Source organism: Centruroides vittatus, unplaced genomic scaffold, assembly GCF_030686945.1.
Source record: "Centruroides vittatus isolate TY-2023 unplaced genomic scaffold, ASM3068694v2 contig_745, whole genome shotgun sequence".
Taxonomy (NCBI): Eukaryota; Metazoa; Arthropoda; class Arachnida; order Scorpiones; family Buthidae; genus Centruroides; species Centruroides vittatus.
In genome coordinates this window covers 22,225-34,431 of record NW_027122481.1, presented here as the reverse complement: position 1 = coordinate 34,431, position 12,207 = coordinate 22,225, and the positions used below count along the sequence as shown (strand labels likewise).

General features: G+C 30.3%; 1 protein-coding gene across 1 annotated transcript in view; it reads right to left on the bottom strand.

The window, feature by feature from the left end:
• Positions 1 to 10,898, bottom strand: part of LOC136981135 (zinc finger protein 271-like) — a 213,592-nt gene extending 202,694 nt beyond the window's left edge. Inside the window, 4 exon segments of the mRNA XM_067277413.1 lie at positions 5,069 to 5,217; positions 7,957 to 8,041; positions 10,592 to 10,776; positions 10,858 to 10,898. Coding sequence (XP_067133514.1) covers positions 5,069 to 5,217; positions 7,957 to 8,041; positions 10,592 to 10,741 — 384 coding nt within the window. The 5' untranslated portion in view covers positions 10,742 to 10,776; positions 10,858 to 10,898.
• Between the last annotated feature and the right edge of the window lie 1,309 nt (positions 10,899 to 12,207).

The following is a 12,207-nucleotide window of genomic DNA, read 5'->3' as shown; positions in this document are numbered from 1 at the left end:
TATAACAGTAAACAAATTCCAAAGCGTTTTGGCTCTGTTCACGCCATAATTTTCTTGAAAAAATTATATAAAAATTCTATAGGCACTTTACATTACTTGCAAAAAAATTAAATGATTAAATCGTTTCTGTATTAATATCGTCTGTTTCTTACAATGTTATTCAAAAATGCTTAAACAATTATTATTTTAATAAAATAATGATTGTTTAATGCCAAAACACATAAAAAGCAAACGTCTAAGCCAAACTTCTACCTGCCATGTTCGACATTCCAAACACCATCGTCAAACTTTTAGATTTAGAAGATGGCGTTCGACGTTCGACATTCATGTTTTAACGATGAAAACTTCGACCGCAATCTCTCTATTATTTAGTTGTAATTAGGAAATTCGATCCCAGTCCTTATTTCTAATCCCAGGATTCCGGGATTATTTCGGTATTGAGGGTTAATAAAAAATAAAAAGATAAGAAAGTCTTACAGAAATCAGCTCTTTAATCAACAAATCAAAATTTAGACAAAAATCAACGTATTTTACTGTATACACCTAGCTAATCGAATCACTCTAACTAATCAGACTTATAGTCAGACTAACCAGACTTAAAATCACTCAGTCTTCATGTTAAAGTTATTCTTTTTCAAGCATCAGTGAGATCTCTTTAAACATACATAAATTGAAAAAACCTATAGGCAGGGCCGGATTTACATAAGGGCATTTGGGGGCCAGTGCCCACAAAACTATGTTTAAACATAAATTTTTTTTCTATTACCGTGAGAGCCTAGTGTTACCTAATCATGAGGGCCATAGGCAGAGAAAACCAAACCCGGGGAAAAACCTATGAAACATATCGGAAAATTCCGGGATAAAAATTTTACATAGGAATTTTTCAATTAAATTAAAATAATTAGTTTTACACAATAAAATATATGTATGCTTACAATAACCTTATTTTTAAATGATATTTACCACTTCCTAGTTGAAATCTAGTTGAAAGTACAGTATTTTGTGTAAATTTTCTAAATCATCAAATTGCCTACTCTTGAAAGGGGCCCCCACCGTATTTGTGCCCACGGGCCTCTCATTGTTAAATCCGGCCCTGGTCATCTAACAGGTAACCCAGTAAGTACTGCATGCCTATCATTCTAGTTCAAAATACAAGAAGTTTTATATTAAAATGATAGGCAAGCAATTCTGTTAAGAGCACTTGCACTGAACGTTTCACTTCATGCAGTCTATTTTGCAAGCTTTTTAAAATGATGTCAATCCCAAAAATCTCAGGATCAGGAAAACTTAATCCCAAAAATTTCGGGACTAGAAAGTGGTCAACATCCCGGGAGCCCGATGTTCGGGATAAGGTTTTTGCCAAAGGTTTCGTAAATCTTTGGTTCCACTGTATGTCGGGTAACCTTCCTCAACACGTGGCCGCATCCATTGGCACCCGACCAACCCATCGATCGGTCTGAAATAAAAACTCATTGTTTATTCTCTAATCTATCGTGCACAGAAAAGCAGAAATATTCAAACTACCGACTGGGTAAAGTTTGAAACGCTATAATTTATGTATAGAAATAAAATAAAATAATTATTTTAAAATACGTAAATTATTTCAAAGCATTTCACAAGAGCAACTCTATTGTAAAAAAATGACTTCGCACGTGAATATTTAAAATGTAATTTGAACAGAATTATTTCCCACAAACACTGCATTTCTTAATGCAGAAATTGGGATTTGTTTTCATGTGCCTAATTGATCCAATCTGTTTTCTAAATGACTTCTTGCATATTTTGCATTGATGGTTTCTTCCTGTGGGATGAACATACTCTTTATGAGTTCGGAATTCGATTTTTGATGAATTTTTCTTTTTTTAATGTCTCGATAAAAATGAATTTGATTATTAAAAATAGTCATATTTTTCTCTAAATCCTCCCCACATGTAAAAGTCTATTCGTATACATTATAAATTACATTGATAAATAATTGTTTGGCATTTATTTGTAAACAAGAAATTTTTAAATACAAATGATTCTGTTTAGTTTCTTCAGCAGACATTTAAATGAGTGTGAGAAATTGTTTCACTTTATCTCTTTTTGTTTATTTTATTTATGTAGTTTGTTCCAGTTGTTTTCGTGAAAACGTAGAAGAAATCGTGTGCTCTTAGAGAAAAAAAAAATCATTAGTGTAAAAGAGAAAGTACCGCAACAAAAGTCTATGCATTTCAAGTAGAGAGGCGAAACCAATGGATTTTTCAGACTTTTTGAATCAAAATACCATAATTTGAGCGTATATCCAATTGATCTGTACAATGCTTTTCAAGAATATTAGCAACATTATTTCTAAAACGTTGCTAATATATACTTATTTATGTCATTAAATTAGTTATATAGCCCTCGTTTACTTCCTTTCAATAGATTTTCTTTATTATTTCAGCAGATCCAAGATAACATGAATCATTAAATCATAACTCATCAGTTGTTATTTAGTAATTCTGATCATCCCAACAGATTTTTATTAACTTAAAAAGTTATATTAATACGTTGTAGGTAGTTCTCATAATTCTCAAATATCTAATTTCAGTTAAATGTATGACAGTTAAAACTTGAATGCAGTTCTTCAGCTGGCTTCTGAATAATAGTAATATAAATATCTGAACTAAGTAAAATGTTACTTACCTTGGATGTCCATTTCATTCCTGTTAGAGTTGCCTTCTGGAGTGAAGAATTCATTGTTGACAGGCTACCCAATATACAAAGAATCACTTATAATATATTAACCACTAACAAGTTGCTCAACTTTCCAGACAACTTTTTAGAATTTTGAAGGCGCTGTCTGAAGTAAAACGTTTTTTGAATAAAATATGATACTTTTAACTATTATAGAAGGGCAAAGAATTGAATTTTGAACTTAGGAATGAGTTTTATAAATAAATAAAAAAAAAAAGTAAAATGCGAATAACAAGTAAAATCATCATTAAGTCCAACTCTACTAAAGATACACACGATCCCCTTTTTCTCCCCACCATCTTGATTTATAACCAGAAAAATTTAATAGCCTCAATTTCCCTAATAATCAAACTTTCCAGCAAAATTTCAGAAATTTTCGACAAAAAGCACAGGAGTTATTAAGTTTCAAACAGGGTGAAGTAAATATTGTCCTCCCCACACACACAGTCATCCATACATACAGACAAAACCCACGATTTTTTGCATTTTTCAACATTTGAAAGTGTTCAAAGTCCACAAATGTAAAAATCTTTGGGAGTAATTTTTCGACCGATCATCGTACTTTCCCTCTGTTATATATAATAGTCGGAAAAGTAATATGAAAGACATTACAAACTTATAAATTACAAATTCGTATTTTATGATTTTGTATTTTATTAACTTATTAACGTATTTTATGATTTCGTGTATACGTAGCGTATATACGAAATCATAAAATACGGAGTATGTTCCGCTTTTATACATTAATCTTCATTCTTAGTAAAGTTTATTTAAACATTTTAGGTAAGTGTTATTAACCTTTTTTTGAACTGTACATAAGTAATCATTTGAATTAGAAAAATGAATTAAAATTAAATGTTTTGAAAATCTTGAAGAAATTATTTAGTCTTTTAAAGAAATCAACAAAATAACAAGATAAACTCTTCACTTTTCATCTTGTCCATTGAAAAAATATTACTAATGGAATAGGCTGATTTTACCACAGATCTATGTTACTTATAAAGTAATTTAGCCCAGCTAAAAGCCAAGAAAAAAGTTCTATAAAAAAAAAAAACATTTTTACACCTACTGAATTTCAAAATTCGTTGTAAAACTGTTTTGTATATTTTATTACATTAGAGATATTGCAGCAGAAGTTCAAACTTGAAACTTGTACGACAAGCAGAAGTACACGTTTGACGTTTCAACTCCAAAACGTCGTGCACTGATTTATGGAATATTGACAAAAAATGGCAGAAACATTTAAGAATGGCAAACATTACCAACGAATGTAAAACTTAAAATTACATTATTTTAAAATATTTAGAAAATATTTAATAACACTAAATAATTATTTTTGACATTAATTAGGCGTCGTGTCTCCTACCGTACAAAATAGTAAAACTATTAGGTTGTGTTTTGCCTGTTCTCACGACATACTTTTGTTGAGGAAACTAGTGGCTTATATAAATTTGAAAGCAGCTGGGAAATTAGTTTTAGAAATTTACAAACGTAATACTGTTGATGGTAGAAGATGCCACAAAAGAAAAAAACCTACTTCTACAGTATTACGATAAGGTATTAGGAACAAAAATATATAAAAATTTAATAGGCACTTCACATAACTTGCAAAAAATTAAATAGTTATATAATTTTTATAAATTAAAATCGTCTGTTTCTTTACAATGTCATTCACAAATGCTCGAATAATCATTCTTTTAATATAATACGTCATAAATTTAACCAAAAACAGAAAAAGCAAACGTTTAAGCCAAACTTCTACTTGCAACGTTCCCCGTTCCAAATGCCATTGTTTTAAACCATTATGCCAAACATTTTATTACATTATATTATAAGCGTATTATGATGAAGATTATGAAACAAAATTTACTACTGTACATTGTGCATAAGAAGCATTAATGGTAATAAAACATCAAGGAGTGAAGAGATAGAAGATGGTCACGTGTAAAATCTCGAGTGGGATCAGACTTCATGAAAATTTTACTTGTTGTTAGCATCTACAATCGTTTGTGAAATGCATTTCTACCATTAAAACTAAGCATTTCTTTATTTTATAATAATTAAAGTTATAGAGTTTTTTGTAACATATGGGGCCACAGAAAATTTATTTATTATGATATATAATACCAATGTTATTTTTTAAATAAAATCTCTTATCAGCCAGGAAACTTATGCAACTCGTTGCTAGATTTTTTCTTATATAATACATATTTTTTATTTAATACAGAATACACCTAAATTCAATGCATAATATTATATTAGTGATATTGAGCTACGTTTTCAACCATTCAGAAACCTAAGCTAATATTGAAATTTCACTATAAAATATTTCGAAATTTGTATTACTTACCGATACATGTTCATCATCATCTGGAAGAACAACAACTTCTTTATAATCTTCAGTCTTTAATTCAATCTTCACTTTTTTCAAATCAACTTTACATTCTGATTTTATACCATGTTTTACATCATAATTCTCTTTTACTTCGTTCTTGATATCTGTAGTGAAATTTACGAAGTTTTTGTGTTGAAGGATTCTAAGAAAAACTTGAAATATAAAATAAAACTGAGCATATTTGCATTAATTAACATAACCATATTTAATTACATGTTTCACTACTTCCTTTATTTCTAATTACAAGCCAAAAACTATCCTTTGCTTAACGCTGATTTGATATAACGCGGTCTTCTTGAAGACCAAAAAAAAGAGCTCAAAATTTACGCTGATTTAAATTATTGCGGCATTTTATTGATTTGTATATAATACGATTATTTGCAAACACAAACCAATTGGCAAGAGGTGGCAAAAAGGTGTACTTTCTTTAAATCTATGTTTGTTTGGTGCAACTTTGTGAAAAATATAACGTCATGAATGCCTTAGGAAATATCGACTTCGCGTGGCAAGAATTAACTGATAAATGCACGAACAAAGTGTGGAACAAGTAATGGCTAAAGGTATCCAAAAATTCTCAACAACTGAAGCCTATCGCTGTATCGTTACGTTGACCAAACTGAACCTAATCGATACAGCAGGACTAGGAGAAGTAGAGGAGCAAGATATTGAGGAGTTGCAGAAGGTTTCTGGTAAAAGCCTTACCAGCGACGTCCTTCAAAAACTGGCAGAACAGGAAATTCATGTGGAACTGGAAAATAGAAATTCTGAAAACAAGGAACCCAAAAGAATTCTCTACAGATTTCCTTAGTAAAAGTTTGGTAACCATATTCGAAATCATTGATCAAATTGTAGCAAATAATCCAAATTTTGAAAGGAGTGCAAAAGCAAAACAAGGCATTTTGAATACGTTCTTCTGTCACCAACATTTGCTTAAGGAAAGAAGAATGCGAAAATAAAACCTCACAAGTTTATTGCAAAAGAACAAGAATTTCAGAAGTGTTAGGACCTATGTCAAAAAAAATGAACTTTACATTTCTGTGTGCATATGATTGTGTCATTTAACATATATTATTATACAAATTAATATAAAAATAGCTTAAAATTATAGTAAAATTTGTTTATTTTTGGTTGCATGTGCATTCTAAGTCAAGAAATATCCTGGTCCTCATGGCATTCCAACACATATTATAGAAGTACTGTACATATTGCTTGGTACTGTATATAAGTCAACAGATAGCACTTACTGCGTGATTATTAGAGCTTCGCTGGATTCTAAAATAATTATTATATGTTAATGATTTGAAGACATAGTCCTTTCCAAAAAAGGAACCACCATATTCGAACAAATTTTGAAAGTATCGTCACCAGGGGGCAGTTTTCCTAATCTACATTTTACCAGCACTTTTTTGTTGTAGATAAAAGCCCAAACAACCCCAAGATGGTATGATGGAAAACAAAAGACATCCATACATCACCAGTTCCTGTTTCAAAAATGTTTTTATTTTTAATTGGATGTATTCTTGTGTTTTTTAAAAAAACTTTTTAACGTTTTGGCGGCCGTAGCCTAAAAAGAAAGGCCAAGAATGTATTGTCTGTAACACAAAGCTAATAAATGGTGGTTCTTTTTAGCAAAGGACTACGTCTTCAAATTATTAACTATAATTATAGCCATCGGACAAAAATCTTCATTTATTATGTGCACAAGTATTTAGTAATTAAAGTAAAAAAAATAACTTGAATAGAGCATATGAGCAAATGTCAGGTATCAAGTTTGCTAATGATGGATAATTTACTTTCACTGTGGTACCAACTGTCATAAGCAAGGAAAGATGTGTAATGCTATGATATTGCACATAATTATTTTAAGTATGATTTAAAAAAAGAAAATCTGGCAATGAGTTATGGAACTTTATCAGCAAAAATGTTAAAAATGGTTTATATTATTAATTATTATAAAATGGGAAAAGGCTGACTTTCGAAAATAGAAATGAGTTTTAATTATAGATACATAAGATTAGTACTTTAAACACTTAAGGCCTGTGAGAATTAACAATACATCCCAGTCTGAGCACCCAGTAGTGGAGAACCCACTGTTTTCAGAATATCACAGACATATATCGATACAAACAATAAAATAAATACCAGCAGACTTTTTTGCTATTTATTTAAACAAATTGAATTTAATCATATAATTCGGCTGTAATTTGAAAAAATTGTAGACCTATAAATTCTCACTGTCCTCTGTCTTGTGGCGTTCTTTCCTTAATATCGAGAATGGACGAACATTAATGCCATAAACAGATAATATGAAAAGATTAGAAGCACGAGACACCGATTAACTGTGAACGAAGTTTTGATGTAGGTCGAAAGTCACGTTATTTTAATTAAAATCTTTTCTCCCGAAAACAGTTAATAAATGACCGTCACAACTCCATTGTCAAAAGAAAAGTATAATGTACAGAGGCAACCCACTATTAATTTGAGATGAAGAGCATTATTTTAAATTAAATACATTAAAATATGATTATAAATTGCAACCCAGCATTGTGACGATGCCATAATAAATAATTGCTCGTTTTATTTGAATTCTAAAACATTTAAATTGGAATTTTCTGTTGTAAGATTCTGATCCATGGAATTGATAGTTTTTAACCTGACAACTAAATTAAATGTAATTGATTATATTAAATTCTATTTAAATCCTTATTCACTATAAACAACGTATTCACAAACTTTTTCAAGTGTTATCAATTCGATTGATATAAATATAAATTTATGTATTATATATTATTCTTGTCACTAGAAAGATACTTTCATAGTATTAAAAGTATTAAGCATCTTACCTCTGTTGATTTTACAATCAGAATGACTCCAAATAGTGGATCCGTTTGTGTTGTTTGTGGAAATTGGTTCTCTTTTAATATTTATCTAAAATAAGAAAAGATTATGTTATAATTTGACAGACTGCTCTTTATAGAAAGACAAATGAAAAAATTATTTAAACTGGGGCAACCTGCTTTTTTATTATATATTCATTTTTAAAGACTATCTAGAAGAGTCACAGATTATTTTTCTATTACAACATTTATATTCTCCAACTTTAATCATAGGAATATTAACAACAAGAGAAGAAGAATATTTCCACTATAAAATTTTTCCTTTAATTTAAAAAAGGCGACAAATTTATTGAAAATAATTATAAAAATATAGTTGTTTGGTTGTTAGCTAGAATTTGTAATAAATGAAATTATATTGAATAAATTTTTTTCTAAATAAATGAGGATTGATCTTAAGTTGGCAACAACTCAAAATGATAAGACGTATTATATTTATAAGGATAGAAGCGGGCAATACAAATAAAGCAACGCTTCCAAAGTTTCCATAGACGGCTCGCCACTGATCGCGTATCATTTCCCTCGAAAGGTCAGACCTAATGAAGATTTTACTTGATACCATTTACAATGTTTCATAAACTTATCTCTATCCTCAAAGTTAAGTCTTTCGCTATTTTATAATAATTAAAAATATGTAAATTTACACCCTATCAACCCTTATATGCTATTTTTTGCATTAAATTATTTGCCAAATAGTTATATAAATGCCAAGTTATTTTTTTACTTTAGTTACTAAGTCCTTGTGCATATAATAATTATTTTAGATTCAACCAAAGCTGTAATAATCACACAGTAAGTGCTATCTGTTGACTTATGTACAGTACTAAGCAATATGTGCTTCTAAGGCGTGTTGAAATGCCATCATGACAGGATATTTCTTGACTTAGAATGCACATGAAAATAAATCCTTGTACACTTACACCATACTTATATATTACTTGCATTGAAAAAAGTATTTATTGCATATACATTTATGTATTATATATGAAACGAAGTGTGTGAATGTGACATGCATATACATAATGCACTGTACGGTACATCGTACAGTTATTTTATGGTAAAGACACAAAGTGAGAATTAATGGAGTGTAATGGGTGCTCAGACTTTGTGTGTGATGTATTATGTATTCTTGACTATTATCCATAAAATCACTTATATGGTTAATAGTTAGGAATTTTTAAATTGGGGTTTAAAATTCATCTTAAAATTCATTTCAAACCCTAATTTAATAACATAAAAGTCAGAGTTGAAATATATTTACTTATGAAATATTAATAAAAACATTTTAAAATTTATGATGATAATTCAATTTTTGGGCATAGGGCACAAATGCTTGGACATATTTGATGATAGGAAAAGAATGAGAACTAGTGTTACCACCTGTCCAGTTTTCACCCGGATTGTCCGGGAATTGACTCACTGCCCGGATGAACTATTAATTTTGTCTGGGAATTTCGTAGAAATTGTGAAATTACAATGAAACAAAGTTCTTGCAAATATTGTTATAAATTTACACCATTTGAACAACGAAAGACCTCACACTCACTGAAATTCATCTGCCATTCCGCCATGTTACTCTGTTTATGCTGACGTGTGACGCGCAACCTGCCTCTTGACCCATTTCTTTATTTATTATTATTATTATTATTATTTTTTGCTTGTATGTTACTCATACGCAAGTCCCTAATCCCTAACTGTAACTGATTTAGAACCAGTACACACGTTATTCGTTGCATTGTAAAATGATATTGCGCATGCGTCAGGAACTTCTGTTTGAACAAACCTGACCTGCTGTCCAGGTCAGCGATTTTGTAAAGGTGGCAACACTAACAGGAATATTAGTCATGACTTTACTTGTCTTTGCTCCAAATTTCGAATGAACATTTATTAATTAATTAATTATTTGATTGAATACAGATTGTTGACATACGAGAATATTGCAAATCAAGAAAATGAAGATAAAAGAAGAGTTAGAAACGAAACATTCAAACTTTATAATTGAAAGAAACAAAAAAAATTTGAAGTTTATTTTAAAAATTTCAAGAGAGAATTCAAAACAGATGTGAAGGGTTATAAAACAATTAAATCGCAACCTTTAGAAATGAGTTAATGCAACAGGTTATGCTTCTCTATCATCACCTTTAAATGATGTAATACGCTTCCCTATCATAACCTTTAGAGGTGAGTAAATTAATGCAACAGATAGCAAATAATTTAATGCTTCCCTATCATCAAATGTCACCGCGACCACCCTCTATTTCTACATCCTCTCGACCTTCCCCACCAAACAAACTTTACTAGCATCAATGCCCCTTATATACAAGCTACCATCTAGAATTTCGTTCCTTTTTAAAACAAACACCATGGCCAAAACATCAAATTTCATAGTAAACAGCCAAAACACCTTTTACTTAAAATCGAAAATAACAAAGCTCAGTTTAACATTGATGGGCCATTATTTATACAAACATACAATTGAAAAATATACATTTTTCTATTTCCCACTTTATATTTTAGCATTTCAGTTGTGTTTCTCGTTATTAAAGCAACACTGAGATCTTACAAAAAAATATTTTTCACTCACCTCTAAGGGTTCCGATTTAATTGTTTTATAACACTTCACATCTGTGTTAAATTCTTTCTTGAAATTCTTTAAATCGACTTCAAATTTCTCTTCGTTTCGTTCAACTGTAAAGTCGGAATGTTTCGTTTCTAACTCTTCTTTTATCTTCATTTTCTCGATTTACGATTTTCTCGTATGTCAACAATCTGTATTCAATAAATAATTAATTAATGAATGTTCATTCGAAATTTAGAGCAAGGAATAAGGAAAGACGATAAGCTCATTACTATTGTTCCCGTTGTAACAGTAAACAAGGGGTGCATGCTCAAGGTTAACGGAAGAGACTCCAGTGGTAACACGTCTCCAGCACACATGATACTTGCAGCTATAAAATCACGTGTTATATCACTAATAGTTAAGAATTTTTAAATTGGGGTTTAAAATGAATTTTAAACCCTAATTTAATAACAAAAATCCTTCAGCGACCCTTCAGCGTTGAAATATATTTATTTATGAAGTATTAATAAAAATGTATTAAAATTTATAATAATCATTCAATTTTTGTATGCCCTTGATACTTGGGGCCCAGGGCGTGAGTCCTATTAGTCCCTATGTAGATCCTGAGTACGTACGTAGCCTGATAGTTCAATGTTAACTCTCTTATTATTAAGAAATAAAATTAAAAAGCAGGAAAATTTATAAAATAAATAAATAAAACTACAAAAAAATGAAGATGAATATAAATTTCATTATCTTTTGTGTGAAACAACACTAAAATCATTTTTAATAGTTATGTGAAAAGAAACGACAGTTGCAATTAATTAAAAATAGTATAATTAATACAGGAAATTCAGTGCAAAATTAATATTACGTGATGATCCTCAGTTCATAATTCTTTTAAGATAGTTTGTTATATTTGTTCGACATTTCCCCTATTTTTGTAAAACACGAAATTGGAGGAAAAACTTCCTTTTCGGTTAATGTACACCAATGCTCCCTAACCAACCTTTCCTTGTGTAAGAAAGACTTGGAAATATTTTTAGGAAAAGGTTTTCTAAACTATTCTAAAATTCTCACTTTCTGTCCTTACTGTACATTTTTCTCCAAATCATTAAACGCACTCTTCCTTCGCAACTGTTTTAAAAAAGGGAAGAAAAAGATTATCAGTGATCGCAACCTTTCCCTCTGTCATCGTAGACAAATACTCTACTTCTTGTCTTCCCTGTTGCCCATTTGCTTCTTTTTGCCCCTTAGATTTACTATCCACCCACTGTAGGGCGTTGTGCCCACTTTGGGAAATGCTACGCTAAACAGTCCAATTTCCGACACGTGTCAGAAGAGTAGAAATCTTATTTCGACAGTTCTAATTGGAGGAGTTCTGCGCTTAAAAATGAGGTCACCCTCACACAGGATAGTTCCCTGGAGTCTGCTGCGTAAAACTTGTTTTATTACCTCCGCCGCACATAGGGAAGAAATAGAGATAGATTCAAAGACAAAGAGAAATATCTCTGATTTAAAAAATAATTGTGAAAACATTAACCAATAGGTATATTAACCAATTTTTTGCATTACACACTTATTCTACATTACAGACTACATAAAATCTACTATTAAGTATTAAAAAATATATACATTAC